At 43.9% G+C, this 27,308-nt stretch overlaps 1 protein-coding gene across 1 annotated transcript in view; it reads left to right on the top strand.

Annotated features, from left to right (window-relative positions):
- Positions 1 to 27,308, top strand: part of hdac4 (histone deacetylase 4) — a 699,895-nt gene that overhangs the window by 224,609 nt on the left and 447,978 nt on the right. The window contains 1 exon segment of the mRNA XM_038788077.1: positions 26,104 to 26,175. Coding sequence (XP_038644005.1) covers positions 26,104 to 26,175 — 72 coding nt within the window.

Here is a 27,308-nt window from a genome sequence, read left to right as displayed (position 1 = left end):
AGTTTTGTACCTTTGATGAACCAGGAAGAGACGTTTTACCAGACTTGGTCACCTAAGCAGTATTGTGTTACAACTGTTAGCGGGATTTGATCTCTAGATTTACTAAAGTTGGATGTTGCTTGGGAAAAGGTGTGTGTCAGTGAGTTCAGGGAACATGGGTATATTTTGGGAACAAGAGGTAACTTCAGAAAACACTACGTTTGGTTAATTATATACTTGTGTCATGGTGTATATTTTCATCTTTTGTTGTGTGTTCTTTTTCTTTTACTTTACTAAGTATTCCTGATTAATTGCTTATACAACGACAGGGCTGATTCCTCACATTATTCCAAACAAAAATACACCACTAAGAATAATAATCTAATAGTTTTTATTAGTGTCACAAGTAGGCTTACATTAACACTGCAATGAAGTTACTGTGAAAAGCCCCTAGTCGCCACATTCCGGCGCCTGTTCGGGTACAAGAGGGAGAATTCTGAATGTCTAATTCACCGAACAAGCACGTCTTTTGGGACTTGTGGCAGGAAACCGGGACTTGTGGCAGGAAACCGGAGTACTTGGAGGAAACCCACGCAGACATGGGGAGAACGTGCAGACTCCACACAGACAGTGACCCAAGACGGGAATCGAACCCGGGTCCCTGGCGCTGTGAATCATTGGTGCTAACCACTGTGCTACCGTGCGCCCATTGGAACTGATGTTCCAGTTATCCTTTGGAGTTCTGAGACACTCACATTGGTAGCACCATCGGGGTTCTTTTTAAAAAAATAGATTTAGTGTACCCAATTCATTTTTTTTCCAATTAAGGGGCAATTTAGCATGTTCAGTCCACCTACCCTGCACATTTTTGGGTTGTGGGTACGAAACCCCCGCAAAGACGGGGAGAATGTGCAAACCCACACGGACAGTGATCCAGAGCCGGGATCGAACCTGGGACCTCAGCGCGATGAGGCAACAGGGCTAACCCACTGCGCCACCATGCTGCCCCATCCATTGGGGTTCTTTTTTTTTTTTTTATAAATTTAGATTACCCAATTATTTTTTCTATTAAGGGGCAATTTAGAGTGGCCAATCCACCTACTCTGCACATTTTTGGGTTGTGGGGGTGAAACCCACGCAGACACGGGGAGAATGTGCAAACTCCACACGGACAGTGACCCAGAGCCGGGATCGAACCTGGGACCTCAGCGCCGTGAGGCGGTTGTGCTAACCACTAGGCCACCGTGCTGCCCTCCATTGGGGTTCTTAACAGGCTACAGAATTAAAACACATTCTGATGCCAAATATAGTAAAATCAGGGGAAGAAAGAGTGAATCTTAATTTCAAATGGCAATTCTAAACTGTTTGGAACTGGTTTAGGATAATGAGCGGGATTTTCCTCTGCTCTGCGGCATGTTCTGCAGTAGCAGAGGGCAACTCACAGTAGCCAGCGACGGCATCTGGTCCTGCTGTTGTCAACAGGGTTTCCCGTTTTACAGACCCCTTGCCACCGCAAAACCCAGAGCGGTGGGGTGCGACATCGGTGGGACCGCAAGATCCCGCCACAGTAAACGCCAGAAAATCCCGCCCATTGTACCATATGGTTTCAGTTGGCTATAAGAATAATTAACTGAGGGGAACCAACTTCAGTGGGGTTAGAGTGGACCTGGTCCACATAAATTGGAAGAAACGATTGAGGCAGCACAGTGGTTAGCACTGCTACCTCACAATGCCAGAGCACCAGCTTTGATTCTAACCTTGGGTGATTGTGTGAAATTTGTATGTTATCCCTGTGTCTCCATGGGTATCCTCCAGGTGCACCGGTTTCCTCCCACAGTCCAAAATGTGCAGGTTAGGTGGGGTTACGGGATTAGGGAAATAGGCTGGGAGCGTGGGCCGAAGTGAGGTGCCCTTTCAGAGGGTCGGTGCAGATTTGATGGGCCAAATAGTCTCCCTCTGCACTGTGGATAGGCAGGCAAAACTGTAGCTGAACAATGGATTGCCTTTTAAAGGATAAAGAGTTTGGGTACAGATGAGATATATTCCCAAGAGGAGGGAAAGATGCAGCTAATAAATCTAGAGTTCCCTGGATGGTGAAAGAGATAGAAAGATGAAGCATAAAAATAATGCATATAATGGATATGATGTAGATAATACAACAGAGAATCAGGATCAATATTAAATGTTCAGAGGGGAATTTAAAAAGCAAAGAAGAAAATAAGAAGAGACTGGCAATGAACATAAAAAGGAATTCCAAAAGTCTGCTATCATAGAATTTACAGTGCAGAAGGAGGCCATTCGGCCCATCGAGTCTGCACCGGCTCTTGGAAAGGGCACCCTACCCAAGGTCAACACCTCCACCCTATCCCCATAACCCCACCCCACCCAACACTAAGGGCAATTTTGGACACTAAGGGCAATTTAGCATGGCCAATCCACCTGACCTGCACATCTTGAAAAAAAAGAAAAAACGAAAATCGCTTATTGTCACGAGTAGGCTTCAATGAAGTTACTGTGAAAAGCCCCTAGTCGCTACATTCCGGCGCCTGTCCGGGGAGGCTGGTACGGGTCTTTGGACTGTGGGAGGAAACCGGAGCACCCGGAGGAAACCCACACACACACGGGGAGGATGTGCAGACTCCGCACAGACAGTGACGCAAGCCAGAATCTAACCTGGGACCCTGGAGCTGTGAAGCAATTGTGCTATCCACAATGCTACCGTGCTGTATGCTGTAGGCATATAAATAATAAAAGGGAGGCAAGAAGAATAGTGGGGCTGATTTGGACCAAAAGGGGATTTACATATGGAGATGAGGCATAAGTGAGGCACTAAATGAATAATTTGTATCCGTTTTTACCAAGCAAGAAGGTGTTGCACAGGTTATAGTTATGGCGTATTAGGAGGTGGCTCAGACTCTTGACTGGTTTTAACTGCTTTTAACGTTGAAAAATCAGAGGTCTTGGATCGGCTGACTATTTAAATCTGACCAAATGAGATGCAACCAAGGATACTGAGGGAGGTGAGGCTGTAAGTTGTGGAGGCATTGGGCATAATTTTCCAATCCTCCATAGCTACAGCAGCGGTGCCAGAGGACTGTAGAATTGCAAATGTTACACCCTTGTTCCTAAAAGGGTCTATAGATAAGCCCAACAACTAAAGGCCAATGAATTTAACCTTGGCGGGAGGAAGGCTTTTAGAGGGCTCACCAGCACCTTCTTGAGGAAAGTTATAGATAGGCAACAAATTATGGCCCTCCTTGCTATGCCCAAATCACATGAAATAATAAAAGAAGACAAAATTAAGTCACTTGGGCAAATGTGGGTTAATTAAAGAAAGCTGGAACGACTTTGTTAACGGCAAATCATTGTTTTCTGAGGTAACAGAGAGGATTGACCGTTGATGTGGTGTGCAGGGACTTTCAAAAAGCTTTATGCATCAATATAACTCTTTATTTGCTATTTACTGTTATACTGTAGCAGCATTCAATGAACTTGTATATCGTGACCCCATAATTTATTTCTGCAACGGATATCATACTTCAGGTGTATATATGTTATTGTCAGTTTGGAAAGCATTGACCCTGACAGGAACTTTCTGTAGACAGATTTCATAGACTTCTACCACCTTGGGCCAGTTGTTAGAGGAGAAGGGAGGGCATCGGTATCCAGGAATGGAGTTTGGTGAAGGGACTGAAAATAATGCCTTCAATCTTCCCAATATTTATTTGAGGAAATTTCTGCTCATCCAGTACCTGATGTTGGTTAAACTGTCTGATCATTCAGAGATAGTAATAACATTTAAGAAGTATTTAGATATGCACTTGCGATGCCAAGGCTTGCAGGGCTATAGGCCAAGTACTGGAAAATGGGGTTACAATACTTAGCTGGTTGTTTTTGACAGGCACAGATGCGATTATCAAACAAAATTTGTTACCCAAGTCAAGAAAGGAAATACTAGGTAGCTGGCCTAAACCTCGGTTAAAGTAGGTTTTAATGACACCTTAAACCAGGAAAGAGAGGTAGAGAGACAAGGCGGTTTTGGAAGGGAGAGTCAAAGCTCAGGGCTTTGGCGCCGAAGGCATGGCCGCTGATGGTGGAGCAATTAAAGTTGGGGATGCTAAAGGAGGCAGAATTAGTGGTGTGCAGATATCTCAAGGATTGTGGGGCTGGAGGAAATTAGAGACAGGGACAGGTGAAACTAAGGGGACATTTTAAAACCAGAATGAGAACTTTAAAATGATGGCCTTGCTTAACCAGGAGCCAAGTCAGCAAGCACAGGGTTGATCTGTCATTAGGAAAATTCAGAGAACAAAAATTTAAAAACATTCTTTTGAAGGAATTTCACATATCTATTTTGCATACAAGAAAGTTTTAAAATTGCTGTTCGAACTTGACTGTTTTGGTCTGATTAGAGTTTGTGATTATATTCTTGTGGTTGGGAAGTTGAGCCATTTTTCTGGGAACCTTGATTCAGAATTGGGATGGATGAAGCACTAGCTTTTTAAAATCATTTCTGATTTATGAATTCATTCAGCATAGGCAAGGCTACGTTTTTTCATAAGATAATGACTGCAGGGTGCTGAAACGTCATGACTTGGGGAAAAAACTGCTGAGGGCAATCGGTAACATTTCAATCAGGAAATATTTATCTCTACTGGTAAAAGTGAGATAACCAATTTCATGATAGGGCAATTGTGGTTGTAGGTTCCAGTATTAATTAAATGTAATATTCTACACCCTACTTCATTGGGTAGCTGACTGGGAGTTGAAGGTCAGTTAGCCGTTGTTAGAGTAGGTTGTAACAAGGCTGCAGATGCCTTGCAGTTGTTATTAATTAAGTTAATTTGCAGCAATGGGTGTTGATCATTCTGCATTGTGAAAACAAGACATCCATCTATTGTAGGATCTGTTTAAATAATTCCCAACCAGTTTTTGCTTCCAGGTTTCACTTTGTCAAGGCTACACTAATTCTACTTATACTTGGATAGAGTTCCCGTATCTAAGACCTCTGTTGGTTTTGGAAACAATGAACAGACCTACAAAGCTGTGTCATTGGTAATCCACTATGGTTATTTGCTTTTGTTGAAGAAAGGAATTGAATATTTGTACATTGCTGTAATGTGGATGCCAATGCAATAGCAGATGGATGCACATAACAGAGTTGAAGAAATTGTGAAATAGTATCACACGGGGACCTCTGTTCTATTTGGTTGACTAACATCTATTTAACTATCAGGGAAGCAAAGGTCACAACGTCAGCTTCTATCCCCTCCTGGACTCCCGGGTCTTCGGACACACCACAAATCGCCACCTCTGGACTCATCGCCACCCTTGTTTTCAGTACCCGGGATATGACGTCCGCAAATCCCTGCCAGTATCCCCTGAGTTTTGGACACGCCCAGAACATGTAGACATGGTTCGCTGGTCCTCCCCCACATCTAGCAGACTTGTCCTCCAGCCCAAAGAATTTGCTCATCCGGGCCACCGTCATGTGGGCCCGGTGAATCACCTTGAACTGAATCAGGCCGAGCCTGGCACATGTTGCGGTTGCATTTACCTTCCTCAGAGCGTCTGCCCATACACCTCCCTCCAACTCCCCACCAAGCTCCTCCAACTCCCCACCAAGCTCCTCCTCCCACTTGAGTTTCACTTCCTCGGTCCCTGTGTCCTCCGCTCCCATAAGCTCCTTATAAATATCCGAGACTCTTCCCTCTCCTATCTCCCCCCTGGAAAATACCCTGTCCTGGATCCCCCTTGGTGTAAGGCGTGGAAAGGACGGGACCTGTCTACGTACGAAATCCCGCACCTGCAAGTACCAAAAGTAATTCCCCCTCACCAGCCCCTCCAGCGCCCTCATGCTCGCGAAGCTCCCTTCCAGGAACAAGTTGCCCATCCTTCCCACCTCCGCCACGCTCGAAACCCGCCATCCATCTTCCCCGGAACAAATCGGTGGTTGTCATATATTGGGGACCAGACCGACGCTCCCACTTCCCCCATGCGCTGCCTCCATTGGCCCCAAATCCGCAGAGCCGCCACCACTACAGGGCTGGTGGAGTACCTGGCCAGCGGGAGCGGCAGGGGAGCCGTGACCAGGGTTGCCAAACTGGTGCCCCTGTACCCGCCATCCATTTTCTTATCATGGCTCTGTTAACCGCCCAGTAGTAGTTGCTGAGGTTCGGCAACGCCAGACCCCCTCGCTACGGTTCCGTTCCAGCATCCCCCTCTTTACCGGGACTTCCCGCCCAAACAAATCCCAGGAGGATTTTCTTGATTCTTTTAAAGAAGAACCGCGGATTGAGACTGTAAATGCGCGAACACAGGTGTCCTCTTGACCGGCCCGTTTAATCCTCTAACATTCCAGGTGATCAGCCTGGTTGAAGGGCATCCTGCGCCCCACACCGATCAACGATCCCCTTTCTTGGGCCCACACCCTGCCCATGTACCGCGCCTCCCCTGGTCCGCCTCTTGGCAACTCCCACCCCCGACCCCTTCCCTGTTACTTGGTTCAGTTCACTCCCTCGTCAGCAGATCATCTTCTAACCCCCCCTCCCCAGCAATAACCCCTTGTAACCTAACCCCTGCCATACACTGACTGTATACACACAACCCACCTCGCTCCCGTTGACTAGCTCAAAACAGCTAGCCTGGTGGCTCTCAACTCCGGCGCCACCATGTCTCCCACCTATTGTCCCCCTGCTCCCATCAACACCACCTCCCCAGAACAGCCCTGTTTGAGCGATCGCTCTGGGACCGTGATAGAGAGAAAACAAACAAAGAACAAAGCTCACCCCCACCATAGTGGAATTGAAACTGTGTAATGAGGTGGGCGCTACCATCCACCCTCCTCCCAACATTCCCATAAAAAAAGCAAAAAGAACCCGAACAGCTCCGCAGCACCCAACAACTAAAACTTTAACTATAACTTTGGCTTTAACTTTAAAACTTTCATACAGGCAAACACAAACACAAGAACAGCCCCAATTTTAAGTAAAAGAGCATGCCGAACGACATCGCTAACACGAAGGGCAATCTGTGAACAAATGCAAACATCCCTTAATACACTCTAACTAGAGTCCATGGGTCCTCAGTTCGGCACCAGTACATGCCCCTTAGCGAAGTCCATCGCTTCCTCCGGGTCGTCAAAATAACGTTGCTGCTCCCGATATGTGACCCAAAGTCACGCCGGGAAAGGTAGCCCGAACTTGACCTTTTTAAACAGGATCTCTTTAATTTGTCTATAGGCTGCCCTCCTTCTGGCCACCTCCTGGCTCAGATCCTGGTAGATGCGCAGGACACTGTTGTTCCATGAGCAGCTCTTCGTGCTCTTGGACCACTGTAGAACCCGCTCCATGTCCACGAACCTATGGAACCTGACCACCATCGCCACCCCCCCCCCCCCCCTCGCAGCTGCATCGCCTGCACTCTGTGTGCCCTGTCCAGTTCCAACGGAAATGGGAAGAAATCATCCCCACCAGCTTCTGCAGCATGTCTGCCACACATGCCGTGGCATTCACTCCCTCGGCCCCCTCCGGGAGCCCAATGATTCTCAGATTCTGCCGGAGAGACCTGTTTTCCAGGTCCTCCAGCTTGTCCATCAGCCTTGATTGCTGCTCCTTCCAACGTACTAATTTCCACGTCCGCTACCGTTTGGAAATCCGCCTGCTCTTCCACTGTCTTCTCCAGTGCCTGCACCTTCTTATCCTGAGCATCCAGCCTCTGGTCAAGTGCTCCACCGCTTTCTGGAGCGGTTCCAAATTATCCCGCTTCAGTGCTGCGAAGCTCTCTTTCATGACCTGCAGCAAGTTGTCCAGTGCTGACTGGACCGTCCTTTCCATGGTCCGTTCATCGGCCATCTTTCCTCCTACTTGAGCTTCCACACCACCTTTGTTCAGCCCCTTCTTCACCTGTTTTTGCTCCCTTCTGCTCCTTAAGTCCATACAACTCTGTATGGATTCAGATCTAGAGTGCTATTGCTTTTCACTCCAGTGCTCAAAAGTTCAAAAAAGTCAGGGAAAAAGGTCTTAAAGTCTGACCGGAGCGAGAGCCACCAAATGCGCGACTTACTCCCTCATAGCCGCCACCGGATTCCCCGACCTATGTGTTTTCTTTAGGTCTAGTGAATCTTCAAAACTTCACTTGAATACATAGCATGCTGGAATTTTCAAAGGAGTTAGTCTTAATTCGATTAATACATTTTTATTAAGAACACTGGAAAGCTTCAGAATGAGTGAGGAAACTACAAGGTTGTATGTACCAGTTTGGATTATAATCTAGAGTGAAATCCTGCACATGAGTACATTTGATACACAGAAGAGGTATGCAGCATTATTTTAAATTAAGATTCATTTGAAGCAATTTCTTGGCTGCTTTGGTTGACAAAAGAGGTTGGAGACCACCTATTATTGTTGAATATTAATGCATGTTTAATTATTGAATGAATATACTTGATGATTTTGCTCTCTGGGTAGAAAGAAAGAAAATTTGCACAACTAATCACATCTGTCAAACTGATTCAATATGTTAGCACTGTTGCTCCACGGAGCCAGGGTCCCAGGTTTGATTCCCAGCTTGGGTCATTGTGCGAAGTTTGCACGTTCTCCCTGTGTCTGCGTGGTTTCCTCTGGGTGCTCCGGTTTCCTCCCACAGGTCTCGAAAGATGTGCTGTTCGGTAATTTGAACATTCTGAATTCTCCCGAACAGGCGCCAGAATGTGGCGAATAGGGGCTTTTCACGGTAATTTCATTGCAGTGTAATGTAAGCCTACTTGTGACAATAAAGATTATCATCATTATCCAGCTACATGCAGCTAATTGGGAATCCAGATATGGTTAATTACATTTTAGTTAAATATATAATGTGTAATAGACAGCCGTAGGCATGTGATATCTTGTATTTTCGCTTTATATGCACTTGCGCCGTTAACATTTTTGTCTGATTGTTGGTAAAACGGTGAGGCAAAAAGCAATGTGTGAGTGGTTTTTGATTGTTATGTATGCCTTACCTCCGTGGTTACTGATTATTGCTTACGTGCTAAAATGGTGTGCAAGATGAGTGAAAACACTGGACTTTAACACCATGAAAACCTCAGCAATGTTGTTTGGAGAATAGAGCTGTTATCGTGGTCAATTCGACAATCCCCACTGCTTTTCGAGCATTGATGCCAGTGTGATTTAGCTACCAAACACTGTCTGACTTGTGTAAGAGACAAATGATGGTGTGCAATTGTGGAGGTGTACAAAACTCTGGATAATCTTATTCAGGACATAGAGGGTCATTCAGAAGCCTATCCCAATAAATCCATCAACTGTGAGGAGACTAAAGCCCGACAACTGGTGGTTTTAGGGCTTTAGTCTCATCACAGTTGATGGATTTATTGGGATAGGCTTCTGAATGACTCTCTATGTGGTCGAATTGACCACGATAACAGCTCTATTCTCCAAACAACATTGCTGAGGTTTAAATGGGCTGGTTGTGCCACCTTGAAACAAAGTTGGAATGTACCACCTCCTTCATTATTGTTAAGTTACATTATGCGTAACCTCAATTTCTTTAATTAAGTGGCATATTTATAAATGATGCTGATGGTAATGACAAAATAGTTTGTGGCATTTTCCCATTTGGCGACTCTTGGCGATAGCCTGGGATGCTGTAAGTGGTGGGCTGTATCCACGCCAAGCACAGCAGAAGGTAGCATGTCCAACCTTTAACTATTATAGTGATATTCATATATCAATATCTATGATCAGTGTATGTAAATGTAGTACAATCATTTCAACACTAGATGGCTCACAGTCAGATACTATAAGAACTGATTTCCCGCCTTTTCTAAGTCAGATAATCAGATGATGATGTGATTCAGAACAGTGAACAAGCAAGACAGAATAGCTAGAGTGAGAGAAGTTAAAGCTAGTTTGTTATAATAGTGTATAGTTATATAGTTATCTGTATTGTACTTTAATTCTTTATTGTTAGTTTAGTATTAAGTAAAAGGACTCACTGTTTATTATTTTCTAACTCATTAAATAGTTCATCTTTCAACAAGAAGACTATTGGTCATTTTATCATCCTGGTGGATTCAAGAGTAATATATATATATATATACTACATAAGTCATTATTTTAAATATAACAACTATTAGCTCCATCAATACACACACAGGCAGCAGATAAGGTCTAAATACGCAATGGGTGGGCAGCTGGGCGGGACTGGCATATCAAATTCCTGGCAGTATTTTTTAACTGCTGTCAACTGCTGAGCAGAAACATAGAAGCTGCTCTGAGGATTGCCATGTATAATAAATTCATGCCAGATCTCCAAACTTCGGTCAAAAAAGGCTAATACTAGGTATTGCACTGAATGGCAGTAGTTGGTGTTAAATAAATGTAACAAATTACACTTGTACTGTATGTAAAGCATTTTCTACTAATCAAAATCACACTTTTAGCTAGTTGGCAATTTAAAATCTTTATTGTCACAAGTAGGCTTACATTAACACTGCAATGAAGTTACTGTGAAAATCCCCTATTCGCCACATTCCAACGCCATTTCAGGTACATGGAGGGAGAATTAAGAATGTCCAAATTACCTAACAGCACGCCTTTCGGGACTTTTGAGAGGAAACCGGAGCACCCGAAGGAAACCCACGCAGAAACGGGGAGAACGTGCAGACTCCGCACAGACAGTGACCCAAGCCAGGAATCGAACCTGGGGCCCATGCGCTATGAAGCAACAGTGCTAACCACTGAGCTACCGTCCAATTTTAATTAGACAACACCACATTAAATCCCTTGTTACGATCCCAGTTGATATAACTGGACTGGAAGATCCTAGAATGGTACACTGGCTCAATAGACCGTAATTTTTATTGACTTTACAAAACCTGGAGGAATAGAATCACATGACTGCTAATTAGTTTTAACAAGAAAAAAACATTTATTAAATATGAAAAAATTAGATTAAATGCAATATGCCTTTACTTCCTGCTTTAGCTTAACAATTACACACAAATTTTAGGATTAACACGGATTACAAAGTGCATCTTAATCTACTAGGGTCTCATTGACACCATGTCCCTTTTAAGTGCACAAGAGAGTTATGGGCAATATACTCTCCACTCTGAACCCCAATTGAATGTTTGTAGCAGAATCCCCCTAGATTTTTTTTCTTTTTTAAAATAAATTTAGAGTAGCCAATTATTTTTCTTTTCCAATTAAGGGCAATTTAGCGTGGCACTTCTTTGGATTGTGGGGTGAAACCCAGGCAGACATGGGGAGAATGTGCAAACTCCACACGGACTGTGACCCAAAACCAGGATTCGAACCCGGGTCCTCAGTGCCGCAGTCCCATTGCTAACCACAGCGGCACATGCCGCCCTGGAATCCCCCTAGATGATTGTCACGCGAGAGTTTCCAAACTCAATTCCCAAAACAATGCTTTAAAATCTTCTCTCATAATTATGCTCTTATGTAGCGGTTTACTCTTTGAAGTCCAGACCAGAATTTCCAAATGTCACTTTTAAACAAAGCTTCCGCTCCACCTTTAACAGTGAATCCAATCCAGGATTTAACACCAACCCTTTTGGAGATCTTTGCCTTGACTGATGTGCCAAGTGCTCATAATTGCTTCAACTTTCAATTCCCGGCCTGTATTAAAATGACATCAAGCCTTTCATCACCTTGACTCTAGTTGCTGTAATTGTCTCTTTAACTCAAAACGCTTTGTTTACACTTCCTTGAATTATTTTGAATATCTTGGTCTCTGTCCTCTTAACTTCAGACTTTTTGGACACATTTTTCTTCATTACTGTAGTTTCCTTAACTAGCTGCTCATCAGATCTCTGCACTTGTTTTCTCAACCATTACTCCGTGGTATGGCTTTTCTTCCAACAAAGCTGAGAGATGTTCCTTCTCTAGCCATTAAATTAACATTAAATTAAACCCATTTCTAACAAAACTTATTTCTTTTTGTCAATAAGTTTAGAGTACCCAATTTTTTTTTCCAATTAAAGGGCAATTTAGTGAGCCAATCCACTTACCCTGCATATATTTTGGTTGTGACGGTGAGGCCCAAGCAGACACGGGGAGAATACTCCACACCGACAGTGACCCGGGGCCGGGATTGAACCCAGGTCCTCGACGCCATGAGGCAGCAATGCCAACCACTGTGCCACTGTGCTGCCAACTATACCTTATTTCTAATGTTTACCAATACAAATATAAATCCCTTAAAACTACATTTGTTTCCCTGACACCTTTAACATACAATCACATAATTCTGAAGTAGTTTGCTGTCCCTTGATTCAAGAATGATGACAACTCAGGGTCTTGAGGTTCTGCCATGGCTGTTCATGTGATTGGATAGGTCAATTCTTGACCTACAGATCTTTGACGCATGGGTCAGGATGTTCCATGAGGTAGAAGGATCCAGAGTGCAGGATTTGCTTCCTTTTTTCTGCTGCCGTTCCAACTCATCATTAAGATGTGATTCAAGGCTTGATTGACAAGTTGACACCGTTCTGAATGATAGCAAGCTACCTCCAATCAGTAATGACAATGCTGCCACTCTTCAAGGAGAGCTCCACGGTGTCTTTGAAGTGTTTTCTTTGTCATTCCGTGGAATGTTGGTATTTGAGCGTCTTGGCTTGGGGTGACGATTTTAGGCCCAAGAGCTCAAGTGTCCAGTCCATCATTGTTAATTTTTGCAGGAGTTCTGCATGAAGAACACTAGCGTTTGTTTGATGATCATCCCATTGAATCTGGTGGATGCAGCAGAGGCAATGGTGATGGGAATTTCTAGCTCTTGTGTGTCGCTGATGCACAGTCTGGGTCTCACTCCAGTATGGGAGTGTGATGATGGCAACTGCTCTGTACAATACAGTTACTGCTGTTGTGCAGCTTTACTTTGGTTCAGCAAGATCCACAATGATGAGATGAATAACCAGTTAATCAGCTTTTGATATTTAATGGAGAGAAAATATTGGCAAGGACACTTGGGAGATGTCTTGTCACTTTTTCTGGTAGTGTCAGGGAATCTAACTTTCAACAAAACAGGACTTCTGTTTAATGTTTGTTCTGAAGGGTAACATCTTTGACAACGTAGCATTGTACAGACGTATCAGCTTAGATTATGCTTTCAATTTTGACAAAGCACTTGAACCTGCAACCCCCGACTCAGAATGCTGGAACTCAGCTAAACTGGAACTAAATATTTTCAGAAAAGTGAGGTTAGAATTTGCTGTTTGTGCAATCCCATAATCACAGCCATGCACTCAGTGATGCTGTTTCACACACAGTAGGGGCTGGTTTAGCACAGTGGGTTAAATAGCTGGCTTGTAATGGAGAGTAAGGCAGCAGCGTGGGTTCAATTCCCATACCGGCCTCTTCGGCTGGAATATGGCGACTGGGGCTTTTCACAGTAACGTTATTGAAGCCTACTTGTGACCAGAAGCGATTATTATTATTAAATCTGCTTTTGTTTGAAATATTTCTTGCCTTAAACGAGAATGGGACCGTTCCCAATAAAAATGCACGGGCTTTGTCCCAGGGTTATTGAATTCACACAGGATTTTGTCAGCTGCATTGTTTAAAAGGAAAGTCTATGTTGTTTTTAAAGGAGTTGGAAACATTTTAGCTGTGGTGATTCAAATTTGTGTCAAATTGTGGCTATCTTCTCAGATTGTTTATTTAAAAAAAAAATACAATGCCTGGCATCGATCGCAGTTCTGCTTTGTCATCTGTATCAAGATATAAGACCATAAGACATAGGAGTGGAAGTAAGGCCATTCGGCCCATCGAGTCCACTCCGCCATTCAATCATGGCTGATGGGCATTTCAACTCCACCTACCAGCATTCCCCCCGTAGCCCTTAATTCCTCGCGACATCAAGAATTTATCTATCTCTGTCTTGAAGCCATTTAGCGTCCCGGCCTCCACTGCACTCCGCGGCAATGAATTCCACAGGCCCACCACTCTCTGGCTGAAGAAATGTCTCCGCATTTCTGTTCTGAATTTACCCCCTCTAATTCTAAGGCTGTGCCCACGGGTCCTCGTCTCCTCGCCTAACGGAAACAGTTTCTTTGCGTCCACCCTTTCTAAGCCATGTATTATCTTGTAAGTTTCTATTAGATCTCCCCTTAACCTTCTAAACTCCAATGAATACAATCCCAGGATCCTCAGCCGTTCATCATATGTTAGACCCGCCATTCCAGGGATCATCCGTGTGAATCTCCGCTGGACACGCTCCAGTGCCAGTATGTCCTTCCTGAGATGTGGGGCCCAAAACTGGACACAGTACTCCAAATGGGGCCTAACCAGAGCCTTATAAAGGCTCAGTAGCACATCACTGCTTTTATATTCCAACCCTCTTGAGATAAATGACAACATTGCATTCGCTTTCTTAATCACAGATTCAACCTGCATGTTTACCTTTAGGGAATCCTCGACTAGCACTCCCAGATGTACTTTGGCATTATGAATTTTCTCACCGTTTAGAAAGTAGTCTATGCTTGGATTCTTTTTTCCAAAGTGCAAAACCTCACATTTTCTCACGTTGAATTGCATCAGCCATTTCCTGCACCACTCTCCCAAACTGTCTAGATCCTTCTGCAGCCTCCCCACTTCCTCAGCACTACCTGCCTGACCACCTAACTTCGTATCATCGGCAAACTTGCTAGAATGCCCCCAGTCCCTTCATCCAGATCATTAATATATATGGTGAACAGCTGTGGCCCCAACACTGAACCCTGTGGGACACCGCTGGTCACCGGCTGCCATTCCGAAAAAGAACCTTTATCCCAACTCTCTGCCTTCTGTCAGACAGCCAATCCTCAACCCATGCCAGTAGCTCACCTCGAACACCATGGGCCCTCACCTTACTCAGCAGCCTCCTGTGTGGCACCTTATCAAAGGCCTTTTGGAAATCCAGATAGACCACATCCACTGGGTTTCCCTGGTCTAACCTACTTGTCACCTCCTCAAAGAATTCTAACAGGTTTGTCAGGCACGACCTCCCCTTACTAAATCCATGTTGACTTGTTCTAATCCGACCCTGCTCTTCCAAGAATTTAGAAATCTCATCCTTAACGATCGATTCTAGAATTTTACCAACAACCGAGGTTAGGCTAATTGGCCTATAATTTTCCATCTTTTGTCTTGATCCTTTCTTGAACAAGGGGGTTACAACAGCGATCTTCCAATCGTCCGGGACTTTCCCTGACTCCAGTGATTTTTGAAAGATCTCAACCAACGCTTCCGCTATTTCTTCAGCCACCTCTCTCAGAACTCTTGGGTGTAGCCCATCGGGGCCGGGAGATTTGTCAATTTTAAGACCTTTTAGCTTTTTTAGCACCATCTCTTTTGTAATGGCAACCATACTCAACTCAGCCCCCTGACCCTCTATAATTTTTGGGATATTACTCATGTATTCCACTGTGAAGACAGACGCAAAGTACTTATTAAGTTCTCCAGCCATTTCCTCGTCTCCCATCACTAGCCTTCCGGAATCAGTTTGAATTGGCCCAATGTCTACTTTGGCCTGTCGTTTGTTTCTTATGTATTGAAAGAAACTTTTACTATCATTTCTTATATTACTGGCTAGCCTGCCTTCATATTTGATCCTCTCCTTCCTTATTTGTCTCTTTGTTAACCTCTGTTTGTTTTTGTAGCCTTCCCAATCTTCTGATTTCTCAGTGCTTTTGGCCACTTTATAGGATCTCTCTTTTTCTTTGATACATTTCCTGACCTCCTTTGTCAGCCATGGCTGTCTAATCCCTCCCCGGATAATCTTTCTTTTCTTGGGGATGAACCTCTGTACAGTGTCCTCAATTATGCATACAAACTCCTGCCATTTTTGCTCTGCTGTCTTCCCCACTAGGGTCTGCTTCCAGTCGATTTTCGCCAGTTCCTCTCTCATGCCCTCGTAATTACCTTTATTTAACTGTAACACCATTACATCCGATTTTGCCTTCTCTCTTTCAAACTGCAGACTGAACTCAACCATATTATGATCGCTGCTTCCTAAGTGTTCCCTTACTTTAAGATCTTTTATAAAGTCTGGTTCATTACATAGCACTAGGTCCAGAATAGCCTGCTCCCTTGTGGGCTCCATGACAAACTGTTCCAAAAAGCCATCTTGTAAGCATTCCATGAATTCCTTTTCTTTGGATCCACTGGCTACGTTATTTACCCAATCCACCTGCGTATTGAAGTCCCCCATGATCACCGTGACCTTGCCTTTCTGACATGCCTTTTCTATTTCCCGGTACATGTTGCGCCCCTGGTCCTGACCACTGTTAGGAGGTCTGTACATAACTCCCATTATGGTTTTTTTGCCTTTGTGGTTCCTCAATTCTACCCACACAGACTCCACATCATCCGACCGTATGTCGTTTAGTGCCATAGATTTGATTTTGTTCTTAACTAACAAGGCAACCCCACCCCCTCGGCCCACCTCCCTGTCTTTTCGATAGGTTGTATATCCTTGGATGTTTAACTGCCAGTCCTGAACCCCCTGCAGCCATGTCTCTGTGATGCCTATAAGGATGGTATTAACTTGGGTTGTGTTGATTAAAAAAATTGTCAAGGTATTTGGATAATGAAAATGTTATGAAAAGATATTTTAATTACTGCTGCAAAAGTAATAACCTATGAAGCAGCATTCTGGAAAGTAAAGGTGGCAGGCAGCTAGTCTCGCAGAAAGCTATTGTTAGTCTGTTTTCATTTATTCGCCATGTTCTGTTCCTGATGATCTCTAAATTAAACATTAACAATATTCTATATGTAGTCAGAGTCTTTTCAAAGTGACAATGTTGTAACATTTTGTAAAACAAGTTATGCACCTTACAGAGTTTGTAGTGCCTTCTAGGGAGGTACAGAGCAATGGTGCATCAATCAACTACCTGTTTTTAATTGATGTGTCTTTTTGTTTGGATTCCAAGAGGCATCCATAAGCCAGTTTTTGATGTTTACATTACTTTGTTAACCCAGACACAGAATTTTGCAGTGTAAACAGAGCAGCTGTTGGCTCCTGAACACAGGGGTTGTGGAATTTGAACAGCAGTGGTATAAAAGCGAGTATGTTTTGTGCCTTCTTTACTGGCTTATTTGAAGAGCATGGGAAGAGGCCTTGAGAATAGGCAGGAAGATTGAATGGCATGGGACACACAGTGAGGCAGTTTGTCTATTGTATTGTCAGCCTGTTGAGTGACATTACTCTGACTTGAATCAGAATGCTGTGGGTCCAAACCCCGACTGGAAGTGAGCACTTAGTCTAGGTTGCCACTTCAGTGCAGTACTGGAAGTGCTCCATTGATGGAGGTGTTGTCTTTCACATTAGAAGATAAACTGAAACCCCACCTGCCTGCTTCAGTGGTTGTAAAATATCCAGTGACACTATATGAAGTAGTTTAAGGGCATTGTCACTGTGCTGTGGAAAAACATCCCTAAATCAATACCACTGTTTGCTTTTATTGTGGCCTTGCTGTCCACACATTGGCAGCCTACCAACAGTAGCTACACCTGCTTCCAAAAAAAACCCTATCGTGACAACAATGACAACCACCAAAAATACGTACAACACTCAAAGCATAATCAGACAAAAATGGGTGAGGACGGAAGATTTTTGAAGCGATAATCAAAAGCTCAGTGAAAGAGGGGTCCTTAAATGAGAAAAGGGAGGTGATGAGGCAGAAAGTTTTTCGGAAGGAAGGGTACGGATACTAATGGTTGGGTGAAGTAGGGGCAGATGCATGAGAGGCCACAGTCTGAGGAAGGTAGAGTTCTCGGGAGGCTTTGTAGGGCTGGGGATAGATATAGATATAGGGAGACGAGATTATGAAGAAATTCAAACGCTAGGTTGCAAATTTTAAATTTGTTCTTTGTCCCCAGTACCTCCAACATGGGTAAGAACTGGGTTGACAAATAAAAGGAGATGGTTTGGGAGAGTGAAAGGCAGCAGAGTTTTGGCTGAACTAAAATTTGGGGAGGAAGGAGCCCACCAGCAACAGATGAGTGGAGGCAGGTGATGTTAAGAAGTGGAAGCAGGTGAAATAGGAGGAGAGACTTGAAGTCAAGCATGGCAAGGTTGTAAATGGTCTGGGAAAATGGTGGAATTCATGGTAAGGGTATGGAGTTTCTAATGGATGCTGAAGATCATGGGTGTGGCCTTTCCCACATTGAATTGGACAAAATTCCGGTTCATCTACAACTGTACATCTGACAAGCAATCTGAGAGCATGCAATTCATAGCAGGATCCAAACCGATGAAGAGATCGAGTTGAGTATCATCAGCATTCATTCGGTAGCTAACCCTATATCTTTGGATGGTGCCCATATTTTAGGATGATGTTGTCAAGGTACAGTAGGTAGATGAAGAATATGGGGCTAAGGATAAATCACAGTTGCAGCTTTGGTATCTTCTCATTGACCGGTTTAAAAATCAAGTCAGTGTAGATTCTCCCTTTAGATATTGGGTGTTTTATATCTGCATGTTACTTTATTTGTACAGTAAGGAAAGCAAAAATTCCTATGTCTACCAGTCTAAAAGAGGTAACTGAAATCCATAGGGGAAAAGTAATGATTGTACAAAGTAACCCTGTCAATTTGAGGTCCATCCTATACATAGAACATACAGTGCAGAAGGAAGCCATTTGGCCCATCGAGTCTGCACCGACCCACTTAAGCCCTCACTTCCCTGTAACCCAATAACTCCTCCTAACCTTTTTGGAACTAAGGGCAATTTAGCATGGCCAATCCACCTAACCTGCACGTCTTTGGACTATGGGAGGAAACCGGAGCATCCAGAGACAACCCACGCAGACACGGGGAGAATGTGCAGACTCCGCACAGACATTGACCCAGCGTGGAATTGAACCTGGGACCCTGGCACTGTGAAGTCACAGTGCTAGCCACAAGCTGTCACAAAATAACAATTTGTAAACAGTTTAACTTTTAAGTTTGACTTAAAAGACTTCTAAGTCGGCCTCTGACCCAGTGTGGGTCACAAAAAAAGTGAGGTTCTTCAACCTATTAGACTGAATATCTCTCACTGAGCCATGCAGAGTCCAAACCAAGAAATACAGATTAGATTTAAAGCATGGATAGAATAAAGATTAGTTAAGAGAGATACAAGAGAAATTGACCAGAAAAGTAAATTTGCAACACTAAATTTGTAAAATTAACTTTTTCAGGGCCAGAGAGGTTATACAACTTTCACTTTCTCTTGAATGTACCAGCCGGGGACTAGTGGGCAAGTACCCAAGGTTCACCCCATTGCATGTCTTTCAATGCTGATACTGTTACAGCATATCATGTGAAAGTTAGATATATTTGACAGAAACGTCTGGATTTTCATGTTCACAATTGAATGTGCAGATGCCAGGTGTTGCTGTCAGATTGACTCCCTAATTATAGTGAATGTAGCTTCACCATTAACACAAAATCCAGAGCATTATCTTGTATGATTTTTCAGTTGCAAAGCAATATAAGCCAGTTTTTCCCATAGCACAAATGTACCATATAAATTATTGTCATTTAATCACCTACTATATGCTCGTAGGTTTGACAGTTTCATAGCTGTTGCTTCATAAACTGTGGTAAAACAGGTTGCTAAATAATCCCAAAGTGAACAGATTTGAATGGAAGGAAAGTGTTCACATTATAGTACAGATCATCAGAGTGAAAATGAAGTTTCTTCTTATTTGTACAGTTATATATATCTGACAAACTATTTAATGCCGATTTTTGTAAAGTGAACAGCTTTTTATGATTTGAGTTTGAATACTGGAGTTAGTGCACTAACCACCACAGCTGTTGCATTGCTAAACTGACAAGAATTTGCTGATTTGAGAATTCTGTCATGTTTTAAAGAATAGAAACTCATAGACCATTTAAGAAGGTCTGCTATGATCCTTGTTTAGGTTGTATTATTAAAGGATGGTTAGTTACTGAGCTATCGTCACAGTTATTTATTCATTGTTGATTGCAACAAGCTTCAATTACCAACTTTTTTGGTCAGTCTGTTAAAAATCCTGCCGACATTAGGATAACTCAATATAAATGTTCATGAAATAATCATTTTGGTTTTTTGATTATTTTGGTTTTGGGTTTGCTGACCTAAACACACACAGCATGTAGATTTTAAGGTGCAATGTAAGCTTTTAAATGGAACAGTGGCCATGTACACTTATGAAGACAAATCTAGTATATTTTTATGGTAAAATGAATTGAACTAAAACACAAAATTGAAATCCTCTCAATTGTCTCAAAATAGTGCATTTTATCTTTGGCATATCAGCTTTATTTCTAATGTAAAGTACTTGTATGTCATGGAAGGATTATTTTTGCATCTGTTCCATGTTCTAATAAATTTAAAACCAGTTTGCCTTATTCATAATATAAAAGTCATTTGATACCTCTGCACTAAATAAAAGCAAATTAGTGCTGGAATCTGAAACCAAAGAGAAAATGCTGGAAAATCTCAGCAAGTCTGGCAGCATCTGTAGGGAGAGAAAAGAGCTAAAGTTTTGAGTCCGATGACTCTTTGTCAAAGATACCGTTGCACCTTATGTTGACAGGTTTGCTTTTAAAAATCCTTTTAAAAATCACTATTTTATGTTGTTTTGTGACTAGACTACAAGGAAAGTTTGCATTCGTTGAAATTGGGTTCAACAATGTGTCAAATCAAATTTTCTTTTCCTATTTTGCTCGATAACACTTTGTTTTGGGACAAGTTTAAAGAGCCAATGGATTATGAACTTTGCAAGCTTACTATAATCAAGTTTATGAGAATTGATTTATAGAATCCATAGTGTTTGTACAGTGCAGAAGGAGGCCATTCGGCCCATAGACTCTGGGTTGACCCTCTGAAAGAGCACTCTACCTCTGCCCACTCTGTAACTCCACCTAACCTGCACATCCTGGGCACTAAGGGGTAATTTTTGCGTGGCCAATCCACCTAATCTGCACATCTTTGGACGGTGGGAGGAAACCGCAGCATCCGGAGGAAACCCATGCAGACAGGGAGGGAGAACCTTGTGACAGTCACAAGGTCGAATTGAACCCGGGTCCCAGTCGCTGTGAGGCAGAGGTGCTAACCACCATGCCACCCCATGTGCATAAAATGTGTAAAATACATGTGTGTAAAATCACACATTTGCAAATAGCTACTCCTAAATTTATACCAAATTCATTTCTCAATCCAAAATATTTCTGACATTTTAACAATATATTTTCTCTTGTTAACTGTGCTAGAGTTGATAGTAAATGCTAGTTTAAAATCCTGACAAAATAGATCATATACTTCATACAGCAGTCAGCATTGCACCAAAACGTATGGATCTTATTATCTTTATTACATTGGCCGTAACTATTAACTTCATTGAAGTGTTGATGTTAGCCTATTTGTGACAACAATAAAGATTATTATTATTAGAACAAGGATCATGTAATTAAAAGTACAGTTGTTTGGTAGTACAGAACTTGAGTATTCATAGAAAATATACATGCTGTCAAAGCTTTTCATGCACGCATCAGGACAATTGAAAGAATAAGTAAAGAGAACAACAATTTATACTGCATGAGAAGAGTGTGCTAATTGGTGGTAAGTGGATTCTGGTTTAGGTTTTGCAATGGAGAATGCACCAGTTAACTGCCAGGCTTTGTTCAAATTTAAACCAGGCAGGTCAACTCTGGTCAAGGCTTTGCCCTTGGGAATGAACTAGGGATCAGCTGTCACCTATATTGTTTAGTTGGAAAGGCACAATGTGTGGACATATTACTTCTGTCTGCAAAGGACAGGAACCTGTGTATTAATATATGTAGCTTCTAGCACTTGTAAATGAGTCACACTATGAGCCCCACTGATGATCTTAAATTGGTTGGCAGTGTAATTTTTAACACACTCGGGATTGTTCAGCAAATATTGTCCAATTGCCAAATCACATCTAATACCGAGACGTTATATTTGTGTTTTGCAAGCATGGGTCTGTGGTCAGTACTTTGCCTGTTGTGAACAACTAAAGGGACATGCTGTTTGATATGACCACCAGTCATTGGGACCTGCAGCCGACACACCTAACATTTCACTGGCACTCAAATTCATATACTATATTACTCATTTGTGTGATTGGCAGATCATTTTTTTGGCTCAATGGCAGCATCTTGTAAATGGAGAATACCGATTGTGTTGTACTACATAGTAGCAGCATGAAATGGCCAGCTTCACCTGTTTCAGATACCGTACCCTAATCTGAGGTGGACTGGGCACTTTTCAAGACCGAAAATTCAACAATAGGTGCTTGACGGTCAGCACACACGATGGGCAGAAGGACCTCTTTTTGTGCTGTAAAGATCTATGACTCCTGAACACCCAAATTAAAAAAGGAACTTTAAAAATAATATTTCCGCTAACCTACACCCACAATAAATTAAATTTAAAATGTTCACACTCACCAAATGTGCCCACCTTATCTTTGCAATCTGCTCCTGCCCTAAGTCTACCCTCTCCTCCTTGCAAATTCCTGCTTTGTCCAACTATTGGCAGCAAAGCCATGAGTGACCCTGGGATCTACTCTCTGAAATTTCTTCCCTAAATCTCTTCAGCTCATTTTCCTTTTCAGAACCGTCTCAAAATATTATGTGGCCAAATTATCAGTCAACCTGCTGAATGTTTTCTCTCTCGGTTGTTTTGCCTCATGTCAGTTTGTGAAGTGCTTTGGAACACTTTCCATTTAAATTGTATTTAAGTGGTAACGCTTGTAATATTTATTTGTTTCTTGAAGTGCTGCCACTAGAGTGGCAATATTGATGGCCAAAATCAGTTTATATGAAACATTAACATAAATGAATTTGCTATAGTCATGGGAGCTACCATCTTGAACATATATACCCTCATTATAACATGAGGGTATAACATTATAGCATCATTATAACATTCAAGAGCCTCCGTATGTTAGTGTTCAGCTGCCTCCCCCTCACAAACCCCGTTTGATCGTCGTGGATAACCTGCGGCACACAGTCCTCTATCCTCGTGGCTAAGATCTTTGCCAACAGCTTGGCGTCCACATTCAAGAGTGAGATCGGCCTGTACGACCCACACTACTGGGGATCCTTGTCCCGCTTAAGAATCAGGGAGATCAGCGCCCGAGACATCGTCGGGGACAAAGCCCCTCCCCCCCTCCCGTGCCTCGTTAAAGGTCCTAACCAACAGGGGGCCCAACAGGTCTGCATACATCTTATAAAATTCAACCGGGAATCCATCCGGCCCCGGCGTCTTCCCCGACTGCACGCTGCCTATCCCTTTAACCAGCTCCTCCAGCTCAACTGGCGCCCCCAGCCCCTCCACCTGTCCCTGCTCCACCCTCGGGAATCTCAGCCGATCCAAAAAGTGCCCCATCCCCCCCTCCTCCACCGGGGGTTCGGACCGATAGTTTCTCGTAGAAGTCCCTGAAGACCCCATTGATGTCTACCCCCCTTTGCACCATATTTCCTCCCCGATCCTTAACTCCACCAATCTCTCTAGCCGCATCCCGTTTAATCGAGAGGAGAGTTGAAGTGTTCAACAGTTCCCGTTCTCCAGTAATATTTGAATGTATTTGATATGCGAAGCAGCATGACTCTGGCACTGCCAAATTGAACGGAGCTCTTCTGCTTGCAGAATATATAATGACTTGATTCAGTTCACAGGAATTGAATGAAATTGGGTCATTTCCTTGTTGATTGCGTCATTATCGCATGCGAATCGCCTTCTGGTGGGAGGAAAACACTGAATTAAACACTGGAACTGCCTTTTCACAATTTGTGTAGGTGAAAGTTGTCCGAACAAATTGGGGGGTGGGGAGGGTATATTCTTGGTCGACGTTTCTATACTGTTCTATTTACTGGTACATCATTCTGTAGATGAGTAGTGAGCTGATAGGGTTTTGAGTGTGTTGTCACAAAGCAGCCAGCACTAGACTGGAATTACTGTAAGCGAATACTGTAGATGGCTAAGGACAGCGTCTCTACGTGGGGCCTTTTATTTTTGACTGTTACACTTCTCTGCCTCCCCCCCCCCCCCCCCCGAATGGGCAGTGACTTGCGTCAACTTAAATAATAAAATGCCACGCTTACTATTATTGGCCGACTGTTCCGAAAAGGACTGGGCAACCTCCCTCGTTCGGCAAAGTGATGGGAAAGTGCCATTTTAAATATTTTTAATTTCTCTGTCATTTTATTGTTATGGCGCCTGGGTAATCCAGTTACACTTTTGTACAAATTAGTTTTGGTGACTGTCAGAATAGAAAAAAGTAAATGGAATGTTAACGTCAGAGTAAAATGTGAGCGGGAAGTGAAACTTGAGATCTGGAAATCGATCGGAGGTGACGTCAAACGATTGATAATCACTGACTTTTGCAATAGGTGAAAGCAGAAAAAAAATCTGGAACAGTCCAACGCCGGAAAAGTGTACACAAAATATTCCCTTTAAGTAGACTAACCTTTCTGTGATTTCAGTAGTTTTAAACGAGAGGGGAATGCAAAGGAGAGTAAAATGACTCCTTGTATGCGTGGGTAACATGCGGGAATTAAATGGCGTACACCACGTATATACATAACGCGCTTTAAAAATAAAAGGTATTTATTCAGTATTTTGTTCACATTGATTGTTCATTGCCTGACCAGAAACAGAACCATTTCCCACTGACCCCGAGGCCTGACAAAACCGCCCTCCTCTCAAATTTATACATTTTAATGACCTGAGTGCTTGAGCTATTTTTAGCTCGCACCTCCCAGGGTTCGGTTTCTGTCAACATCAAGCCACATCGTCCGTAAATCACATGAAAATGAAATTTCTTCTCCCCCCCCCCCCCCCCCCAAAGCAGGTGCCTTGTAACTCTGTCAATTGCAAGTATACCTTCAATGTTGCAAAAGAAGACGTGAATACTGGCAAACTAAATAAATATTATTGATTCAGAGGAAACTCCATTGTTTGTGATAAATTCCACACACAGCTGGGCGTGTGCTGCATGCACACTTTCTCTCCCCACCGCCCCCCATCTCTCTTTCTCCTCCATCTCTTTCTCCCCGTCATCTCTCCTCTTGCTCCTTCCTCTCTTCCTCCCCATCTCTCCTTTCTCTCTCCTCCCCTCCCCCCAATCTCTCTCCCCCCCTCCCCGTCTCTCTCCCCCCCTCCCCGTCTCTCTCCCCCCCTCCCCGTCTCTCTCCCCCCCATCTCTCTCTCTCCCCCCATCTCTCTCTCCCTCCCCATCTCTCTCTCCCTCCCCATCTCTCTCTCCCTCCCCATCTCTCTCTCCCCCCCCCATCTCTCTCTCTCCCCCCATCTCTCTCTCCCTCCCCATCTCTCTCTCCCCCCATCTCTCTCTCCCCCATCTCTCTCTCCCCCATCTCTCTCTCCCCCCCAACCTCTCTCCCCCCCATCTCTCTCTCTCTCTCTTCCCCCCCATCTCCCCCCCCCCCATCTCCCCCCCATCTCCCCCCCATCTCTCTCTCTCTCCCCCCCATCTCTCTCTCCCCCCCATCTCTCTCTTCCCCCCCCATCTCTCTCTTCCCCCCCCATCTCTCTCTTCCCCCCCCATCTCTCTCTTCCCCCCCCCATCTCTCTCTTCCCCCCCCCATCTCTCTCTTCCCCCCCCCCATCTCTCTCTTTCCCCCCCCCCATCTCTCTCTTCCCCCCCCCATCTCTCTCTTCCCCCCATCTCTCTCTTCCCCCCCATCTCTCTCTTCCCACCCCATCTCTCTCTCCCCCCCATCTCTCTCTCCCCCCCCATCTTTCTCTCTCCCCCCCCCCCCATCTCTCTCTCTCCCCCCCCCCCCCCCCATCTCTCTCTCTCCCCCCCCCATCTCTCTCTCTCCCCCCCCATCTCTCTCTCTCCCCCCCCATCTCTCTCTCTACCCTACCCCCCCCATCTCTCCCCCCCCCCATCTCTCCCCCCCCCCCATCTCCCCCCCCCCCATCTCCCCCCCCCCCATCTCTCTTCCCCCCCCCCCCCCCCCCCCCCCAATCTCTCCTCTTTCTATCCCTCTTTTTGGCCCCGCCTCCCAGCCCTGGATGCCCCATGCTTTGGAAATATAACTGCCTGGATCACAACAGATGCCGCAGACTGTTATGAGTTTGAATCCTTTTCACTTTCAGATGGACTTTCCGGTCGAGATCAGTCAATTGAGCTGCTGACCCCTTCAAGAGTGAATCATATGTCCAGTACTGGTAAGACTACATTTTTAATAGTGAGAATAATTTATCAAGCAAAGTCATGAGTTATTTCTAAATATTGTCAGTACTCCTAAAGGAAATGATTTCACAATGAATTATCAATTGTTACTATTGGCTATTAGCATGTGTTTTTGTTAATTCTGAAGTATTCAGTTTTTTTCTGATAAAATAGGTGGTACCAAAATGTTCTGTGAAACACCTGAAAGTTCAATCAGAATGATTTACTGGCAAAAGAAAACCAGGAATTAAAGGTCTAATGATGACCATAAAACCATTGTTGATTGTCGTAAAAACCCCAGCTGCTTCACTAATGTCCTTTAGGAAAAGAACCTGTAATCCATATCTGGCCTGACCTACATCTGACTCCAGACCCACAGAAATGTGGTTGATTCTGAAATGGCCTACCAAGCCATTCAGTTGTATCAAAACCTCTACAAAGTCGACAAAAAGGAATGAAACAAAATGCATCACCTTGCATCGACCAAGGCACCGAAAATGAGAATGACAGACTCAGCCTAGTTGACCCTGCCAAGTCCTCCTTACTAACCTCAGGGCCTTTGCTAAAATTGGGAGAACTGTTTCACAGACTTGTCAAGCAACAGCCTGATCTAGTCAGAATTAGGGAATCATACCTTATAGACAATGTCCCAGACACTGGATATGCTCTGTCCCGCCGGCAGCTCAGGCCTACCTGAGGTGGCAGCACAGTGGTATACATTAAGGAGGGGATTGCCTGGGATTACTCAACATCAGCTCTGGAGTCCATGAAGTCACATGACATCAGGTCAAACATGGGCAAGGACACCTCCTGTCATTCACTGCCCTCCCTCAGCTGATGAATAGGTACTCCTCCATGTGGAACACCACTTAGAGGTTGCGCTGAGGGTGGCAAGGGCATTGTACTTCGGGTGGGGGACTTCAGTGTCCATCGCTGCTGTTGACCGAGTTGGTCGTGTTCCAAAGGACAGAACTGTGAGACTGGGTTTGTGGCAGGTGGTGAGGGAACCAAAAAGAGGGAAAAAGACCTGATCATTTGTCGTAGATGTATATGTTCATGGACAATATTGGTAGGAGTGACCACTGCACAGTCCTTGTGGAAACAAAGTTCCGTCATCATATTGAGGATA

The sequence above is a fragment of the Scyliorhinus canicula genome, chromosome 2 (genome assembly GCF_902713615.1).
Source record: "Scyliorhinus canicula chromosome 2, sScyCan1.1, whole genome shotgun sequence".
Lineage (NCBI taxonomy): Eukaryota > Metazoa > Chordata > Chondrichthyes > Carcharhiniformes > Scyliorhinidae > Scyliorhinus > Scyliorhinus canicula.
The sequence above is the reverse complement of the archived record's forward strand: the minus strand, read 5'-3'. Positions and strand labels throughout refer to the sequence as shown.